This window comes from Staurois parvus, unplaced genomic scaffold (assembly GCF_062004578.1).
Source record: "Staurois parvus isolate SC_StPar_1 unplaced genomic scaffold, SC_StPar_1.0 ptg001045l, whole genome shotgun sequence".
NCBI classification, from domain to species: domain Eukaryota; kingdom Metazoa; phylum Chordata; class Amphibia; order Anura; family Ranidae; genus Staurois; species Staurois parvus.
In genome coordinates this window covers 3,894,833-3,915,334 of record NW_028318841.1, presented here as the reverse complement: position 1 = coordinate 3,915,334, position 20,502 = coordinate 3,894,833, and the positions used below count along the sequence as shown (strand labels likewise).

At 40.4% G+C, this 20,502-nt stretch overlaps 1 protein-coding gene across 2 annotated transcripts in view; it reads left to right on the top strand.

The window, feature by feature from the left end:
* Positions 1 to 20,502, top strand: part of DOCK11 (dedicator of cytokinesis 11) — a 318,014-nt gene that overhangs the window by 75,344 nt on the left and 222,168 nt on the right. For both annotated transcript variants that reach the window (XM_089657960.1, XM_089657959.1), the window contains exons 10-16: positions 122 to 205; positions 4,747 to 4,887; positions 9,109 to 9,318; positions 15,207 to 15,329; positions 16,970 to 17,052; positions 17,949 to 18,071; positions 19,504 to 19,580. In XM_089657960.1, the coding sequence (XP_089514086.1) occupies positions 122 to 205; positions 4,747 to 4,887; positions 9,109 to 9,318; positions 15,207 to 15,329; positions 16,970 to 17,052; positions 17,949 to 18,071; positions 19,504 to 19,580 (841 nt within the window). The remainder of the gene's footprint in view (positions 1 to 121; positions 206 to 4,746; positions 4,888 to 9,108; positions 9,319 to 15,206; positions 15,330 to 16,969; positions 17,053 to 17,948; positions 18,072 to 19,503; positions 19,581 to 20,502) is intronic.

Below are 20,502 nucleotides of genomic sequence, written 5' to 3'. Positions count from 1 at the left end.
TGTTTTATTTGATACCTTGTATCATTCCATCTTAGAAGATGGGGTCTATATAAATCCTTAACAGAAGTAATAATAACAGTAATATTTTCATGATCATTATTTGTTTATCCTTTGTTTACAGTATGGAAGAGAGACTGAGCAGCTAAATAAAATGAGCAGAAGTGAAGGACGACAAAATCTGTTCTCATTTGACTTAGATGTGCAGGTAAATAATCCTGAATATTTTTATGGAACAACTCTAGGCAAAACAGATATTGCTAAAACATACATTATATGTAAACGTTATATGTTAAAATAGATGTAAATTTGTCCTGCCAGGCTTTTGATTTCCACACCTCTGCCACACTGCATAGCTAGGAAGATGGCCCTGTAAACCTGTATACATTGTTTAACACGCTCATACTTTGCTGATATTACACATTTTTATGAAATACAACCAAGAAAATACATAACAGGCCAATGAATATGAAACATTCTACATTTATTTATTTCAGGTACTTATATAGCGCTGTCAATTTATGCAGCGCTTTACATATATATTGTACATTCACATCAGTCCCTAACCCTCAAGGGGTGTACAATCTAAGGTCCCTAACTTGCATTCATACATACACATACTAGGGCCAATTTAGACAGGATCCAATTAACCTACCAGCATGTCTTTGGAGTGTGGGAGGAAACTGGAGTACCCAGGGGCAAACCCACGCAGGCACAGAGAGAACATGCAAACTCCAGGCAGGTGGTGCCGTGGCTGGGATTCGAACCAACGACCCTAGTACTGCCAGGCAGAAGTGCTAACCATTTAGCCACTGTGCTGTCCATGTATAATTTTATGCAATATTACAAAAACTCAATGGGTTTGATTTACTAAAGGCAAATAGGCTGTGCACTGTATGTGAACTGAAAGTGCAGTTGCTCTAAATCTGAGGGGAACATGTGAGGAAAATAAAAAAAACTGCATTTTTGCTAGCACATGATTGGATGAAAGACATCAGCAGAGCTTTCCCGCATTTTTGCTAGCACATGATTGGATGAAAGAAATCAGCAGAGCTTCCCCACATTTCAGAGCTTCCCTTCAGATATAAAGCAACTGCACTTGCAGAGCACAGTATATTTACCTTAAGTAAATCAGCCCCATTATATGTATTCACTGTGTTTTCTTCCAAGTATGACTGGTAAGTTAGATCAGAGATACAGAGTGTTGTCTTTTCAGGCATGGGAGCTGCTATTTCTGGCTTGATGGTGAAGTTGTGAGCTCAGAGGCTGTCATTTTACCTCTGGTTCACACCAATGTGTTTTTTAGTGCTTTTTGAAGACCTACACTAGTCTATTTAACATGATTTTCTATGGGACATGTTTACATCTATGCTTTTTTGAGCTGCTGCGGTTTTGGAAAGGGTCAGGGACTTTTTTAAATGCAAGAAGCAGCATTTTTGCTACAATAGAGTTCAATGGAGAAGCTGCTGAAATACATGTAGAGCGTTTTTGCCGCGTTTTGCGTTTTTTTTTTTTCCCCCCAGCAACAAAACATTTTTTACTTTAACCACTTCCCGACCAGGATTATATACATATATATACATGATTTTGCACTTCTGGGTAGGGGGTGCGTGCGCAATTGTTGAGGATCTCCAATGGGGAGGAGAACTGTGTGTAAACAATACAGTTTTTCTCCCTGTCAGCTCGTGCACACTGCTTTGGATGGCTGCCATCCAAAGCAGTGTGATTACAGTGAAGCACATACACAGAACTTACTGTGAATCAGCACACAACACACAGTTAACCCTTTGATTGCCCCTCATGTTAACCCCTGCCTGCCCAGTTCCATTAATACAGTGTCTGTGCTTTTTTTTTTTTAGCACTGATTACTGTATTGGTGTCACTGGGGATGTCAGTGACACCAAATCAGTTCCTCCCAGTGTCAAAATGCCCGCTGCAGTCCTGCTATAAGTCGCTGATTGTGATCACGAATTAATTTACATGTATTGAGATTTTTTTTTAGCAAAGACGTAGCAGAATACATTTTGGCCTAAATTTATAAAGAAATTAGTTTTTTACATTTTTTTATACTGGACATGTTTAATAGCAAAAAGTAAAAATATTCTTTTTTTTATCAAAATTGTCAGTCTTTTTTTTATAGCGGAAAAAATAAAAAATACGCAGGTGATCAAATACCACCAAAAGAAAGCTCAATTCGTGGGAAAAGGACGTACATTTCATTCGGGTGCAGCATTGCATGACCGCGCACTTGTCAGTTACAGTAATGCAGTGCCGTAATGCAAAAAATGGCCTGGTCAGGAAGGGGGGCATGTCCTCAGGAGGGCAAGTGGTTAACAAAAAAAAAAAGCTGAAAAAACTGCCAATTGTGGCAAAACCGTGTGTGTAAAAATGTAAAAATGCAAAGCACAATGCAAAAAGCATTACAAAACGGATCACAAGCAAAAAGCATAGGTGTGAACCAAGTCTTAATCCTGTCCTTGGCATGGAACAAGCTTGCAGCTAAATGAGTATGAGAAAACTTAAGGCAAGGGTGAAGATGAGCATGACAGTCCAAACTATGTACTTGTTTGTGTCTTAACTTCCTTCCACAATACCTTAAAGGAGAAGTACAAGCAAAGCTCTTTTGGCTGTACTTGTCCTGTGGATCACAGCAGTGCAGTTTAGAGCAGGGACGGACTGACCATTTGGAAACTCGGGCACTGCCTGAGGGCCCAGGGTCAGTAGGGGGCCCCATGAGATGCCCTGGTACCTTTTTCAGAGGCTTTTTTGAGTTTGGGCAAGGACACAGGGGCCCCATGATCCCCAATTGCCTGGGGGCGCCATGAGCTGTCAGTCCGCCCCTGGTTCAGAGCACTCCTGTGACCCATTTCAGCTGACATCACTCAACCTGTCCAAGCTGGGGTAGATCCTGTCTAAATTGTCCCTAGTATGTGTATGTATGAATGTAAGTTAGGGATCTTAGATCATACACCCCTTGAGGGTTAGGGACTGATGTGAATGTACGATATATATGTAAAGCGCTGCGTAAATTGACAGCTCTATATAAGTACCTGAAATAAATACAAAATAAAATAAGTGGAGTTATTCACTCAGCCGTCAATCAGATACAACCCTAAAGTTAAAACTTAGCCTATTCCTTGGGCCTGATGTCACGGTGCTTCCTAATTGAAAGTGAACCCCCGTTGGATTTTATATTTGTTCTGAATGAATCTGAAGAATAGTTGGAGCGATAATGATGGCAGAAACTTGAGAAAGCAATTAAAGCAGCAAATACCATCCTTCATGCATAAAAGCAACTTAACATGTCCTGACTAATTTTACATGAATTATTTATTATTTAAATTCACTTACATATTTTTTAACCATTAGTATTAGAAATTATTTATGATGTTGTGTGTTTCCATTAGAAAAGATTATCTTGTGACTTATCAGAAATTCTGATACTGTTCAAAGTAGTTTATAATCTAGTGCCCCCAAAACACACCTTGGAACATTTGGCTAAAGAATAATTATCCTTCCAGTATGTTCTTGTTGTTTGAGGGAGAACCAGGATTCCTGGAGGAAGCCTGTGCAGACATGGGTAGAGAAAAAAAACTACAGTTAGTGTCCCTGGCGTGAACTGAACCTATGACTACAGTTCTGCAAGGTCATCTGGAAGGATCTGGAAAATTATGCGTTTTTTTTGTTCAAACAGTGTTATCCTGTATATGGAAATGATAGAAATGATGTGCTCAGGGTACAATGCACTCAAAATAATTGCTTTCTACAGGAAACAACCCTTTACCTCTGAAATACAAGGTAAAAGTATTCAGTATTTAGGTTGGTGGCTGCAGGAGGAACCTGATGAGGTCACCCCTCTTCTCCTGTAGACATAGTCAATACTTTCATAATGCATATATGTGTTTGATGCGTTTCCTATGCATTTTCTGCCTGCCTGACTCCCAGCATGCACCTTTGAGCCTGGGTTCACACTATAGCTTGCATGTGAATCACACAGGAACCACACTGCATTCCTGTGCAATTCACATGCAATTCTGTGCAGTCAATTTGAATGGGCTGAAATCGCACTGCATAGCAGAAAAAACATGCACGCGAACCAGATCACATGGTCGTTTTGTACCATGTGATCCAGTGCAGGCAAATGCACTGTGTTTGCGACCTGATGTTGGGGTTTCGGTAACTTTGAATTTGACGCCTGCAGCAGATTTCAAATTTGCATTGCAGTGTAGGACATGTACAGGTATCACTGAGGTTCCCGCAACGCATTTGTATGAACCAGGACTTAAACATGGACATGTGAATGCAACCTTGCATGTGTTTATAACACATTTTCTATTCATTTAAATGGAAAACTGCATTTTTGGTGCTCTTTTTTATAACGCACCATACTCAAAACACAGTTGTTTCAAGCATCCCCATAGGATGTAAAGGGAAATATTTTTATTGCGTTTTTAGGATAAAACACAGCAAAAACACATCAGTGTGAAATGGCCCTTAGGCTAACAAAGCAACAGAGCCCTGATTGGCTGAGGGTATTAGCCCTTCCTCTCCAAGGCTGCTGTATACGGGTGCTGTATAGAGGTGGTTGATATGAAGACAGGAATCCTATACAAATACCAGATGTGTGTATTTATTGACTTTTAAAAAATGAAAAACTGGATTTTTTTATCTATCTTAAATATTTGCCTCAGGTGTGAATTTGTAGCAAAAAGCTGTGATTAATCTAAATTTACTCTGTATTTCTGTTAGCGACTGGATTTCTCTGGGATTGAGCCAGATATAAGACCATTTGAAGAAAAGAGCGGCCGACATTTCTTAGTGAATTGCCAGGAGCTGAGCTTCAATTTAGTTGGAAATGTGACTGAAAATCCAGAAGGACCCCTGACAAATGTATGTACTTTCTTCTTCCAAGTTATGACATTGCTTCCCAAATCTCCAAAGCTGTGCCCTCTGGTAATGACTGCTTTTTATTAAAGAAGAGTTTCATCCCATGATGTTTTCCTATATAACATAAAAACCTAAACTGCTACAATATAATGTATGTAATATGTTTGTTGTGCTTCTGAGGAAGTAGAAGATGAATTACACATCAAGGGTACATATACAGTGGGGATCGAAAGTTTGGGCACCCCAGCTAAACATTTGTATTAATGTGCATAAAGAAGCCAAGGAAAGATGGAAAAATCTCCAAAAGGCATCAAATTACAGATTAGACATTCTTATAATATGTCAACAAAAGTTAGATTTTATTTCCATCATTTACACTTTCAAAATAACAAAACAAAAAAATGGCGTCTGCAGAAGTTTGGGCACCCTGCAGAGTTAATATCTTGTACTGCCCCCTCTGGCAAGTATCACAGCTTGTAAACGCTTTTTGTAGCCAGCCAAGAGTCTTTTAATTCTTGTTTGAGGTATCTTTGCCCATTCTTCCTTACAAAAGTCTTCCAGTTCTTTGAGATTTCTGGGCTGTCTGTCACGCACTGCTCTTTTAAGGTCTATCCATAGATTTTCAATTATGTTGAGGTCAGGAGATTGTGAAGGCCATGGCAAAACCTTCAGTTTACGCCTCTTGATGTAATCCCCCGTGGATTTCGAGGTGTGTTTAGGATCATTATCCATTTGTAGAAGCCATCCTCTCTTTAACTTCAGCTTTTTAACAGATGGCATCAAGTTACCATCCAAAATTTGCTGAAATTTTATTGAATCCATTTTTCCTTCTACTCGTGAGATGTTCCCTGTGCCACTGGCTGCAACACAACCCCTAAGCATGATTGATCCAACCCCATGCTTAACAGTTGGACAGAGGTTCTTTTCATTAAATTCTGTGCCCCTTCTTCTCCAAACGTACCTTTGCTTATTCAGGCCAAAAAGTTCAATTTTAACCTAATCAGTCCACAGAACTTGTTTCCAAAATGCATCAGGCTTGTCTATATGTTCAAACGATGATTTTTGTGGTGAGGACGTAGAAGAGGTTTTCTTCTGATGACTCTTCCATGAAAACCATATTTGTACAAGTATCTCTTTATAGTGGAATAGTGTACCACAACTCCAGTGTCTGCCAGATCTTTCTGGAGGGATCGTGCAGTCAAACGTGGGTTTTGAATTGTTTTTCTCACAATCCTGCGAGCTGTTCTGTCTGATATTTTTCTTGGTCTTCCAGATCTTGCTTTAACTTCCACTGTTCCTGATGACTGCCATTTCTTAATTACATTCCGAACAGAGGATATTGACATCTGAAAACGCTTTGCTATCTTCTTATAGCCTTCTCCAGCTTTGTGAACGTCAACTATTTTCAGTTTCAGTTTTCTAGACAACTGCTTAGAAGAACCCATGGTGCTGATTGTTGGGGCAAGGTCAGATGAGTCTGGGCATTTCAAACCTTTGAGATTGACATCACCTGGTCTTCCCAGACGATGATTGAGAACAATCCATGACACTGGCAGGTCTCAGCTTGGCAAAGGGGGCAGTGCATGCTATAAATTCTGCAGGGTGCCCAAACTTTTGCAGATGCCATTTTTTTGTTTTCTGTTATTTTTAAAGTGTAAATGATGGAAATAAAATCTAACTTTTGTTGACATATTATAAGAATGTCTAATCTGTAATTTGATGCCTTTTGGAGATTTTTCCATCTTTCCTTGGCTTCTTTATGCACATTAATACAAATTTTTAGCTGGGGTGCCCAAACTTTCGATCCCCACTGTAGCTATAGTATCTGTAGCTTTAAATCAAGACACGATGGGAGAGATTTACTAAAACTGGTGCACTCAGAATCTGGTACAGCTGTGCATGGTAGCCAATGAGCTTCTAACTTCAGCGTGTTCAATTCAGCTTTGGCAATATAACCTGGAAGCTGATTGGTTTCTATGCAGAGTTGCACCAGATTTTGCGCTCTCCAGTTTTAGCAAATTAACCCCTATAATCCTGGTGTATGAGAGATGATATAGCAGATGAAAGCATTTTGTTGCTGACAGTATTCTAAATACTTATGAGTGAACTGGAAACTTGCTGAAGCTTTCAAGTCATATGAATGAATCACATGCAATATAATGGTTCACAGCTATCTGCCACCCATAGTTCTAACAGTCTGCCAATTTAAAGCAAACAATTGAAGTTTCAATTGGAAATTGATGGAAACAACCACAGTGACAGTAAAAAGGACTTTTCTATTTTATTTTTTTTCAAATAAAAGTTGATGGACTTTTCCATAACTGCAATTTGTTTTTTTCTGAAGCATTTTAGGTACCTCCAACATCCCTGTGCTAAGCTCTGTCACATGTACTAAGCAACTCCTTGATTGCCTGACATGGCAAGACCTCTGCAGGGGCGGACTAACAACTTATGGGGCCCCCAGGCAATAGGGGATCATGAGGCCCCTGTGTCCTTGCCCAAACTCAAAAAAGCCTATGAAAAAGGTACCAGGGGCATCTCATGGGGCCCCCTACTGACCCCGAGCCCTTGGGCAGTGCCCGAGTTTCCAAATGGTCAGTCCGCCCCTGGACCTCTGTATATGAGTAGTAAAGCTTGCTGAGACATAAACCCTGCATATTTACACATTATCCTTTGGTGAGTGGTGGAGATGAAGCTTCTTGGGGTCAGGATGAGTTTCAAGCAGCTCTAAGGTGGTTCCATCAAATGCCACTTTCCAGGATATATTTTACTCCCAGCCCACTCATCCCTCCCACCCCCTCTATCTGATCACTGTATTAAAAAAAAATCCATATCTAAATACCCCTTTTTACTTACCATAAAGCATAACTAAAATCCAAAGTACTTATCTCTTTTCAATGGTCCAGTGCCTGTGTGTTCCCTTGTCGGCATTTGCATCTTCTATCCGATATGCACAGGAGCGAATTCATTCTGTCATATCCTATTTACGTTAGTTCCACTTTCCAAGCCATGGTCATCTGACACTTCTTTGACCTTTCATATTGGATGGCTGACAGTGGGGTCTGACATCATCATAAGGGGGCTGCAGGGAACCGGTGGTCTCGGGGCAGCATTGCAACTCTAAATTTACGGTCCTCTACTGGTGGCAGCAAGGGATGGAGGAGTATTGCTGGCCTAAAGCCTGGAGTGAGACTTTAAACTGTATATAATCCCTAACAGTGAACTTTTGTATTCGTTCTCTTTTGGTCTGGTAAATATAACGTTTAAAGCATTTTGTTATATCTGTTTGACAAGTGCAAAAAAATCCTGTTGATCCTGCCAGAAAACTTGTGAGCTGATAACTTCCTGTGCCCTCTGCCTCTGCTCCACTGCTAACAATTACATTGTTCCCGGCTCTCTGTGTGGACTACTGAAGACCTCCTCCCTGGGGTGACAACACTGTTCCTCCATAGACACATTGATACACATAAATACAGTACAGTGAGTGATTTTTATCACTGTAGGACAGGAAATGTGTCACCATATAACTTGAAAAATCACAAGGTAAAAATGAATGAAAAAAGCTTGAAAAAAGGATAACTAATGCCGCTACCACATGTAAGGACTAGTGGGATAGAATTTATCACATTTTTGTTGTTGGGTTTAATTATAGTTTAAAGTGGATCTTTGACTCTCCCCCCCCACCTTTTTTTTAAACCCTGGCTCCTCTTGTGGCGGGTTCTCCACAGTTCATATACTCACCCGCCCAGCAGATCCAGGGTTGTCTTGCCAAGATCCTACTCTCAGCAGTTACTGTTTTGATCCCTTGCTGCTACATGGCTCCTAAAGGTTCATCTGGCAAGCCTCTCAATGATGCGCCGCTAGACCCGCCCCCACCCTCCTCTGTGAAAGAAACACTAAAGTCTCCTGGGATATGGGACATAGAGGCACAGCGGGCACAGTACTCATCATTTGCCTAGTCGAATGATGTGCATTGGAAGCAGAACCAAACCCTTGTTCAGAAAAACAGGGTAAACAAAACAAACAAAAGCTGATATTCAGGAAGTGGAGCAGAGGAGGGGTAGACAGGAGAAACTTTTCATTTGAGGATGAAGATCCTTTGTGACAACCTTTTTGCTGTTGGATTGGACAATATAGACTGTTCAGGGACTGTTTGCATTTTAACATCTTATTATCTATTACAGTATTGCTTCAAATGTGTAAATGCAAATGTAATCCTTTCAGGTGGAGCCGTTCTTTTTGAGTTTGGCGCTCTTTGATGTGAAAAATAACTGCAAAATTTCTGCTGACTTCCATGTGGATCTCAATCCTCCGGCACTGAGAGAAATGTTGGGTAACCCTTTCTGTGATACAGCCATGGATTCTAGAAGTGGGTCAACCAATGGAGCTCTTATTAGTGGAATCCCAGAATCTCACTTTCACTACATAAAGGAGGTAAGGTGTGCTCAAGTCTCTGATAGTGCTTTGGAACCTCTTATCCAACAACATAGTGTTCTAGGAATATTAGATATAACAAGCAATTTAAGAAGTTGTCTCCACTTTGTGTTAATGTGAATTATCAAAGTTATAACTGTTAGACCAGTCAGCTGAAGTCACCAGCCCTCCAGTTAGATTACCAGGGAGGCGTATTTCTGGAGCACCACCACCAATCGTGAATGTGTGACATAAAAGAAATGTCACCTAATCAAACATGGTTCTGACCGAGAGCAAGAACAGCAGTAGAATGACAATGGTAAGCACTTAGCATGGCTGTAAAGCTGCTAAAGGGCTTTTGTTAAAATGGCATTTTTTTAACGCTGTGGAGTGCAGTATAAATTAGAAGCCTTCTAGCCATAGGTTTATTTTCAGGCAGCCAGTATGTAAAACTATACAAACATACAGTATGTAGCACTGATGTGGAGTTTCAGAATTAGTATGATACTCCACTGCTCATGCTGCAGTCATTCTAACAGGTCGCAGGAAAAGCAGCAAGGTGAAGGAGATTGCAGGAGGACCTTAACAGTGCTAAATGTTATTATCAGAAGCTGCAAGAGTTGGTCTACCCCACAAGTGTCCACACTACAGCACATTTGGTAGATAGTTGTCACTCTACAACCTGAACAAGGACCTTTATGGGAGGTGTTATTTTAACCACATCCCCTTTCACACCTGTACACCAGAGAAGTTTTACATTTTTGCTATTCATGTGTTTACTTGGCAATAATTTTTGTCATTACTTAAGGTGAGATACCTAACAAATTAATACATATATTGTGTTTTAAGGACAAATAAGGTTTTCTTTTTGTGATGTTGTCTTGCAAAATTGAATGACAAGACTAAAAAAACACTTTTTTTGACCAGTGTTCATTAAAAAAAATAATATATATATATATATATATATATATATATAATATAGTGTTTTTGTAGAATAAACATATACCTATTATTCTTTATTTTTTCCTGTTTAAAATTACACAAAATTATGATTCTGGTACAAAGCATTGTGACGTCATTTACACATGAAATAAAGTTTTTTTTTTTTGTGCGTTTTTAAATGGGACACTAAAAAGAAGTAAGAAAACACACATAAAAGAAATAAACAGTTTAATTGTTAATGAATAATAAAAATATAAATAACAACCAGCAGCCAGATAATAGCTGATTAGGGTAATCTAAGGATTAATAATGGGTTAAATAGAATATTTTAAAAAACTAAATTTTTTTTTTTTTTTGCATTTTAAGGTTGCTTTAAGAAGGTGTGAGATCACCTGAAAAAGTTAGAAACTAAGACATGAAAAGGTGAATTAATACTGTACACCCTCAGCCCCTTCTCCCTGAACACTGCTGTGCTTGCTTCTGTGTGAGAGAAGTTGTCAGTACTCATGCAGCCAGTGTAGTGGTCCAGAAATTTAAACTACCCCCTCTTCTGATTGGTTAGTGCAAACACAGACCATCACTTTGATCCTTCCTGGAAGCACCACAGAAAGAAGAGAGGAGACTTAAAATCCCTAGATCGGCTGTGTGCATGATGACTGCTCATATCTCACTGAGGTGACTGCAGCAAGGACTGGGGAGATGGGGAGGGTATACAGTGTTAGCTCACCTTTTAATTTCTTCTGAAAAGGTGAACTGACCCTTTAATTGACAGCATCTACAAAAGACATTTATTCCTTTGATCTGCAGATAAATGAAACAGAGCCCCATTCACACAGTTGGACAGCCTGTCCATTTTCCAGACAAACCTGACCAGACCCTCGATTCTGCTCTACCATCTACCATCAATTTGGCAAAAACAAATGGAACAGGGATCTGTTCCCCTTTTTCTGGCTGGATCAGATGGCAGTTGGGTGTAACCGGATAGCCGGTCCATTTACATCTGACTGCCCATAGAGGAGAGCAAGCTGTGTCTGTGTCCACATAAGCAGAGCAGATATGTACCTGTCATTTGCCTGGTCAGCGGGGGATCAGCAAACAGATATCTGTATGAAACGAGAAGAGGAAAAGAAGGTGCTTCTAAGTGTAATAATTCCATTTGTTTATTCAGAAGAAACAATTAAAAACACTTAAAAGATACTGGATAAATTGAGGCTCATCATACTGTAAGTATTCCTGTGCAGGGCTCCTGTCGTGTTCTCTTCTCGCTGTGCCGGCCAGCAGCTGCAGGAGGAGTTTACTGTGCAGTGCCAAGATGGCCTCTGCTCATCCAGTCCTGCTGTGGAATGCACGGAACTGACATCAGGAGGGGGCAGTGATGCATTTTGGAGCATGCGCAGATCACTCCGTAGCCTCCCTGGCGGTAGTGTAGCTTGGGGTAAAGTTTCAGTACCACAAGCGGTAACCCCGAGCTACACTCGGGAATACTATGTGGCACTGCTCCACGATCCCTCGATCACTTACCTTGTCCTGCGCTCTCGCGATGTCCCTCCTGCAGTGTCCCCGGCAATGTAATCCAGCGGATGCCGGCATCTGTCATCTGGGTTCCGTCCCCTGTGAGTGTCGGGACGTACGGGGGACGGAACAGCGGGAGATTCAAAAATGACAAAAAGTGACATTCACTAAAATCACATAGTATACCATTACTGTAACAAACCATTTCACATACATTTTGTCCCTAGTGCTTTGTCCTGTGCCCTGCCTACATTTTTACTTTTCTTTCTGCCTGGAAACTGAGAAGCGTCCCTTTAGGTCAAAAGCGGTTTTAGACCAGCTAGAGAACAGCGATAGTAAATCAGAACCACTTGCAGAATTGAGTGATAATGATTCGTGGGGAAATTCGTCATCAGACACTGAAAACGATTTTGCGACACTTGGCGCTATATTTCAAATTTCAGTGTTTTTGGTTTGATTATATTATTGAATTCAATTTATTATTATTATATTATTATTTTTATGATTATTTATTATATTATAATTTATGATTTCGTGTTTCAAATTTTATCATACCCGGGATGTTTACTAGACTCTTGTTCGGACAGATTTCAGTGAGTTATTCCTAAAAATTACAGGCCTACAATAAACAAAAAACATATTTCCATGTAAAGAAATGGTACTGCTTTCAGCACCAAAAATCAGAAATAATCATACCGCCAGGGAGGTTAATCAAGACCTCTTGTCCTCCTCTCCTTTCACACAGTGTTTTGCTTCTACTGTCAGAAGTGCTGCCTCAGTGTTGTCTCTAGTTTATGATACACAGCACCCCCCATCCCCAACATGTGAAGGGTCTTTATGTGCAGATGCACCTTATGTAGTCCTCCTGATCAGAGAACAGATCCCCTGCTGAGCAAACGGATCACAGGCGGAGTCTGCCCTGTGTGAAAGTGTCCTTACTTTGTACTTCTTCATTTAGTGTCTGAACTGTGTTGATAAACATGGATTCAGAGTTATTATTTTTATAACTCTAACTGCTGGAGCTGCTGTATTTAAACAGCAACTCCCGGCTCATTTTCAGAGCTGACAATTGAGGACAATTGGGAGGGAAGAATGCAGCAGAGGGGCAGAAGGACTGGACGTGCTACACACGTCCTGCATACTATGATCATTATTTTTATTTGGATGTGTGTAGCACATCCAGTGTCCTCAACTGGTTAATGAAAGGTGCAGATTTAAAAATATTGGAAACAATGTTTAAAATTATATTTATGCTAAAGTGGCCTGTCCTCCAGTATTATCACATGTCATTTTAACATGCTTTAAGAATTATTGAGGATGCATTAAATGCTTTAGAGGCTTGATAAATCAGGACCTTTGCATGAAAAGTCTACCTGTATGTCCAACGCATATAGGAAGGATGGTATCAGTGAGATGTTTGGAGCTGTGAAAGGCAAAAACTGAAAGGGAACTGGATTTCTGTTGCAGAGAAAAAGCAACTTGGTCAAATGTTGATTATGTTTTGTGACTGCAGCCAATCAGGTGCTCAGTCACTGTTTGGGTATTTGACAGCTGCAGGAAAAGTGACTGTCAGAATACAATAGCGGGCAGGGGAGATTCCGCCATCCATGTGTGGATGAGGGAATCTGTGATTTATAAATGGCTAGCCTTACTAAACTAATTAAAATAGTCATTATTGGCACGAATCAGATTAGAATTTACTATAGCAGATCGGTGAGATTACTGTATATTCCACTCTTTTTTCCCATTTAATGGCAGTAGTATATACAGTGTGGAACATCATTATTTGATCGCCTGCAGATTTTGTAGGTTTGCCCACTTGCAAAGAAATGAAGAGTCTTATCATTTTTATCATAGGTGTATTTTAAATGAGAGACAGAATATCAACCCAAACATTGAGAAGAAACACATGATACAAATGTTATAAATTGAGTAGCAGTTTAGTGCGTAAAATAACTATTTGATCCCCTACCAACCAACAATTCTGGCTCTAACAGACTGGCTATGTGCTCATGCGGTACAAAGATTAGTCCTGTCAGTTTAAGAAGGTGCTCCTAATGACAACATGTTATGTATATAAAGGACACCTGTCCACAGAATCTTTCTTCCATTCAAACCTCACAAAGGACGTCAGGGACAAGATTGTAGACCTGCACAAGGCTGGAATAGCCTTCAAGACTATCAGCAAGAAGCTTGGTGAGGAGACAACTGTTGAAGCGATTATTCACAAATGAAAGAAATACAAAATAATCATCAATTGCCCTCGGTCTGGAGCTCCATGCAAGTTTTCGCCTCATGGGCTAAGGATAATCATGAGAAAAGTGAGGAATCGGCCCAGATTCCCAACATGGGAAGAGCTTGTGAATGATCTCAAGGCAGTTAGGACCATTCTCACCAACTAAACCATTGGTAACAGAATACTCCACCATGAGTTAAAAGTGCCTGCAGGGTCCCCCTCCTCAATAAGGCACATGTACAGGCCCATCTGAAGTTTGTCAGTGAACATCTAAATGATTAAGGGAAGGATTGGGAGAAAGTGCTGTGGTCAGATGAGACCAAAATTAAGCTCTTTGGCATTAGCTCGACCCGCTGTGTTTGGAGGAAGAAAAATGCTGAGTATGACCCTAAGAACACCATCCTTACAGTCATGCACGGAGGTGGAAACATTATGCTTTGGGGCTGTTTCTCTGCTAAAGGTACATGCTGACTTTGCAGCATTGAGGGGCCAATAGATGGGGCCATGTATTGTAAAACCTTGGATGAGAACCTTCTTCCCTCAGCCAGAATACTGCAGATGGGTCATGGATGAGTCTTCCAGCATGACATTGACCCAAAACATACCGCCAAGGCAACAAAGGAGTGGCTCAAGAAGAAGAACATTAAGGTCATGCAATGGCCTAGCCAGTCTCCAGACCGTAATCCTATAGAAAATTTATGGAGGGAGCTGAAATTTTGAGTTGCTAAGTCACAGACAAGAAACCTTAAGGATTTAGAGAAGATCTGTAAAGAAGAGTGGATCAAAATCCCTCCTGAGATGTGTGCAAACCTGATAACCAACTACAAGAAATGTCTTACCTCAGTGTTTGCCAACAAGGGTTTCACCACCAAGTACTAAGTCATGTTTTGTTTGGGGATCAAATACTTATTTTACTCACGGAACTGCAACTCAATTTATAACATTTGTATCGTGTTTTTTCTGGATTTTTTAAATTCTGTCTCTATCATTTATAAAACACCTATGATAAAAATGATAGACCCTTCATTTCTTTGTTAGTAGGCAAACTTACAAAATCTGCAGGAGATCAAATAATTATTTTCCCCACTGTAGCAGTAAAATCAGATATTCAGGGGACAATAGTTACTATATAAATGTAATTTGTTATAACCCTGCTGTTTGACAGAGTGGAGGGGAGATTACATATTTCTACTCATATGTTTCTTTCTCTTGGTTTTAGGGAATATTTTCAGTAACAAATCCACATCCTGAGATTTTCCTGGTAGCTCGTGTGGAAAAAGTATTACAGGGGAATATCACACATTGTGCAGAGCCGTACATCAAGAATTCTGACCCAACTAAGGTAATATTGTGAACTGCAGATTTTTCCAGAAAGCCTATGATTTGTTAGCAAGTGAATTAATTATTTCACTTCATTGTTTATGAATAGATTCTTACACTGATGAGCTTCCTTCCTTGCTGTTATTCAATAACTTCCTTTGCATCAAATGAATATCTTCCTGTTTAAACAAGCATTTCCTTTCTAGCTATACTGGGGGAATGAAAGTTATGTATATAAATAAAGGACACTTATACATAAAGTGCAGGTCTTCTATCAGAAGGTTTGTAAGTGTATACAGCAAAATATTATTTACCACATCTGATTCCTTTGCTTGAAAAGTAAATGTATCTTTGCTTATTTTTGGAGAGTAGCAGTGTGACAAGGTAAATGATAATCATGTCGTTTTTTTATAGAATAGCTTGCATTTCATGTCAGTTCTTTGGATTTAGGCCACATACACATTGGGCATTTAGTCCCTTGCATCCAATGCTGCCATTTTTGTGCACTCCTGGAAGGACAGGTGCAGTATTGCTGACTGCAACCAGTCAAAGTCAATCACAAGCTGAAATACTCAGCTGCTAGCTGCTGTAGTGAGTGGTATTCATGTGTAGGGCCCTTTGCATTCAGGGACTTTCAGTATGCCCAGAATGCTAGGTAGCTGTGTTCTGGGCATACATGCCTGAATGTATAGGACCCTAAATGTGAGCTCATGTGTGTCCAGACTATTGATATTAGATTATTTACATATTCTTAGCCTGCAGTCAAAGAGCTGTAGAACTATCCATTCTGACTTCTCTATGTGCTTGTACTGTAAAGTAATTAATTCATGAAGATCCTCCAAGATCACAGCAAAGACTCTAAAGGCCAGTTTCAATAAGCTTGTAATAGCTTAGAAACATATGCTTAACATCTTAATTCTGACAGGGTGCCAAGAATTCTGGTGCATTGAAAACCAACTTTCGTTCAGCATATGACAAGCTGTACTCTTAAGCAGTTTTGCCTCACCACTTGCTCTGGTCACACCTGTACATTTTTGAAATATTATTATATTGGATATATATAGCACCAACAGTTTGCGCAGTGCTTTACAACATGAGGGAAGACAGTACAGTTCAGGGGCAGACTGACAACTCATGGGGCCCCTGGGCAATAGGGGATCATGGGGCCCCTGTGTCCTTGCCCAAACTCAAAAAAGCCTATGAAAAAGGTACCAGGGGCATCTCATGGGGCCCTCTACTGATCCCGGCCCCTTGGGCAATGCCCAAGTTTCCAAATGGTCAGTCCGCCCCTGGTACAGTTACAATAGAAATCAATACAGAAGGAATCAGAGGGCCCTGCTTCTTAGAATGTACAATCTAAAAGGGAGGGTCAAGTGATACAAAAGGTAATAAGGATTTTCCATGCCTTTCTGTCTTAGTGACAATGGTCACCAGGACAAATAAAGAGATTGAGTCTCCCCAGTGTGGACACCGATCGCAATAAAACCTTTCCATCATCTGCCAATTTATATATATATTCTCATTTACATTTGGTTCTCAGCATATGAAGAGACTCAGACCAATAGAAACTGTTTAAAGTGTTTGACCACAGCTACAGGGAAATTTATTGAAGCTCCAGGCTTGTGTATTATGCATTTATATTCTTCTTTTTCTTTTTCTCAGACAGCACAGAAAGTGCACAAAATAGCTAAACAAGTATGTAGTCGCCTTGGACATTACAGGATGCCATTTGCCTGGGCTGCAAGGTAATTGTTTTTTAATTCTGTGAAATGCCATTGGCTGGTATGCAGAACTGTAAAATGGCTCATGGGCATCAGAGGTTGCTTGGTCCTTTGCTGTTATAATAAAGCACTAGAGGAATTGGCCTAGAACAACAAGATCCTTGTTATTACTCTGCATTTTGCAAGACGGTCATAGACGGAGCAAATCTCGTCCAGTTCAGCAGGGACTGGCATAGATTCAATCCAACTATGGGCAGGCCGGTTGTACTAAAGTCGATCGGCTTTAGTACAGCCAGCCTGTCATATTTTTTTCATGAAATCAGTGCTGGCAGCTATAGGTGCCAGCAGTGATGGGATTCATTGTTGATGGAGGAATCAAGCAATTTTCTTTCCTTCCTCCCATGGTAGAAGGAAAGAAAATCGCGTAATCTGTGGGCTGCCTAAAGGAGATCCCACAGGAAGTACAGGCATTTAGGACTGCCTATTGTCAAAGGGCACTGCCAGAATGAGACATAATTTTAACCCATGGGAACTTTACATTTGTTCCAGTGCAGGCAGGAGGATTACCTCACAGTCTGTCACTGTGATGAAGGGGTTTAGCGTGGCCCTGAAATGTCAGTGTTAAGTTCCATAATTAAAGATTACAGCACCTCACATGGGGCTGTCTTCATTTTCATCTAGACTGAGAGTCAAAAGGCGAACACTGCTATCTGATAAGAAATACCAGTGTGCTCTGCAAACTAAATGTCATTGAAGCACCTCGTATTAAATGCATATTATGTAATTATTCTATTTAGGAAATTAAAATGCAATATGTAAGTCAGTAGGAAATTATAAGCTTTGTAGCATTCAGAAAACTAGATGTTTAACCCATAATGGGTTTTTTTTTTTTGAGTGTAAATGATTGTGTTTTTTTTAAGGCCAGTATTCAAGGACACTCAGGGGACGCTGGACATCGAAGGGAAGTTTTCTCCTCTTTACAAACAGGACAGCAGCAAACTTTCCATTGAAGACCTGCTCAAGTTGCTGGATGAATACAGGAAGTATGTGCTTGTCTGGCCTGTTACATCTGTTTGATTTATTCTTTCTGGAATGGTTAGTCATAGTTCTCCTTAGGCTGGTTTTCAGTTGGCAAGATATTTCCACAAGAATGAAAGGGCATGTAGATACAGGGGTGTATTTACCACAAGGCATTTGCCTAGGGCAGCATTTTTCAGGCGGGAAAGCACTGCCCCTCAGGAGAAGGAACACACGCAGCATGGGGACCTGGTGGGTTTCAAGAGAGGCTGCCGATTTCATGACAGTATATGCACAGCCCGGCTCTTGTTCCTGGGGATGTCCGGAGTGAAGGTGAGTGTCTTTCTCTCTCTCGGCATGGGGGATGGTGGCTGGTGTACGGGGGGCAGTGGTAGTGGAAGGCTGTCTTGGGTGAGAGCCAGGGGTGTTGTTGGTCAATGTCAGGCTCTCTCTGTGGGGGGGTGCCGATTTTTGTTTTGCCTAGGGCAGCACAAAATCTAAATACACCACTGGGTAGATAGCTGCCTATCCTTGCACAATTTCTTCCAAACTTGGACTCGCCATGATACTCACTCGTTGGTGAAAGTAGTGGAAACACGATTTGGGTGCTCTCACTGAGACAGACTGACCCTAAGAATGAGAACTAAGATTGCTATTTTCTGTAACCTGTCATCTGTTATTAGTAAATGTTTTTTGTCTACTCTCTTTGATTGTGTGATTTCACTAGTACTATGTTAGAAGACCTAAAACACCTATATATTCAGTTTCCTTAGGTTCATCACAAATTAACTTGAAGCGAAACTAAAGTTCCACTGCCACATACTGCAAACAAGCAGGCTCTTAGACAATAGACATGCAGTCTCTCTTCTGCAATAAAATACACCTGTCTGCCTGCTTGCTGTATTCTCCACCATGTACACTAAGTTGCACATGCACAGCTTAGCTTACATCGCCTGTACGGTCCATGTAAGCCAGGATTACTGACTCATGCACTTGCGCAGGAGTGACGACATACCTCACTGGCCAGTGAAGATGGCTGAAGAGTGGCACCCAGCAGGGGATGGTCACACCAGTAATGGACAGGGACTGTTAAAGGAAAAGTACATTTGGGTTTGTGCAATTGAGTCTAGAGGATGCACTCTGGCTCCACCAACTGGCCCCTTTAGGTCCCTGTTTCTGTATCTGGCGGTGATATGTGACATGCACAACCCAGTAGGCAGGCCTGTAGTACAAAACAATATAAAAAAAGGTAAACAAATGAAAAAGAAAATCTGTTTTTGATTGCTGAGCAGAGGGAGAGTACAGTGATGTCTAGAGCATCAATTGAGTGAAAGTCCACTTTAAGATGATCAGTGGCAGGTAATTTTAGATCTCTTCAGGATCTGATCATTCAGTTCTGAGATCAAACACCTAACATTACAAATACTCACAGTGATATTTATCCCTTGTCTGTCACAGACCAGAAAAGACCAAGCTACAAGTGATTCCTGGACACCTGGATGTTTCTATAGACTGTGTTCCGCTAGATTTTTCCAGTAAGTACTACTGATAAAAAAATGGGAAAATACTACTGTGTGAGTGCTGGCCCTATTGTTTTTCAATAATGTTCTGTATACATGCATCTAGAATCCCCCACTCTATATTGCTCAGTAGGGCCCCCACTGTGTGTAGTGGTAACTGCTCATAAAGAGGATAACGTCCACTTTGTGTTAATAAAGTAGAGTAAGACGTTTTTCCCATACAGCACACATAGCTTTTGCTGACCTCTATTAAAGTTCCTGGAATTCCCAAGTTTCTTCCTATGTAGAGACTGCCAATCACAGTGGAACGTTGAAAAATGTTAAAATAAATCTGCCTCCTCTCTAGGGATAAAATGTGTTACTATTCCAGGAACACGTACTGTACTTGTACATGTTTCACCAAGTGGATTGTTCAGAAAGGGAAATATCTTTTTCTACATATTGTATACTTTTTTGTACATTTGTACATTTAAACATAAAAAGTATTTATTTAGAACATCAGGCAGTGTGTGAATGAGAGCCAATTCAATAAAACATTGCAGAGAACAGTCCATTACACATAGCAACCAATCAGAGTCAATTTTGTGATGATCTGCCTTTAGTATCATGAATTCTTATTGGTTGCTGCAGGTTACCGCACTTTGCCTGAATATTTTGTACTTTGTACTCTATTATCAAGGCCTTTTGGGGTTTCATTATGTCACATATAATTCAAAAGCAAATGTACTTCAGATTAAAATTAAGTCATCAGAAGCTGTTTAGTTTTTATTCAAGCAGCATGTGATAAAGTGAATGAGTCCTCTGCCAAATGAAACAACATCAGGGTGGAATCGCTGAAACAGCCACAAGCTTTCAAAGTAGATGAGCATTCCTGAACAAATTAAAAATATGTCCATTTATTATGAGGCAATGGCAGCATTCCCTGTTCTGACACATG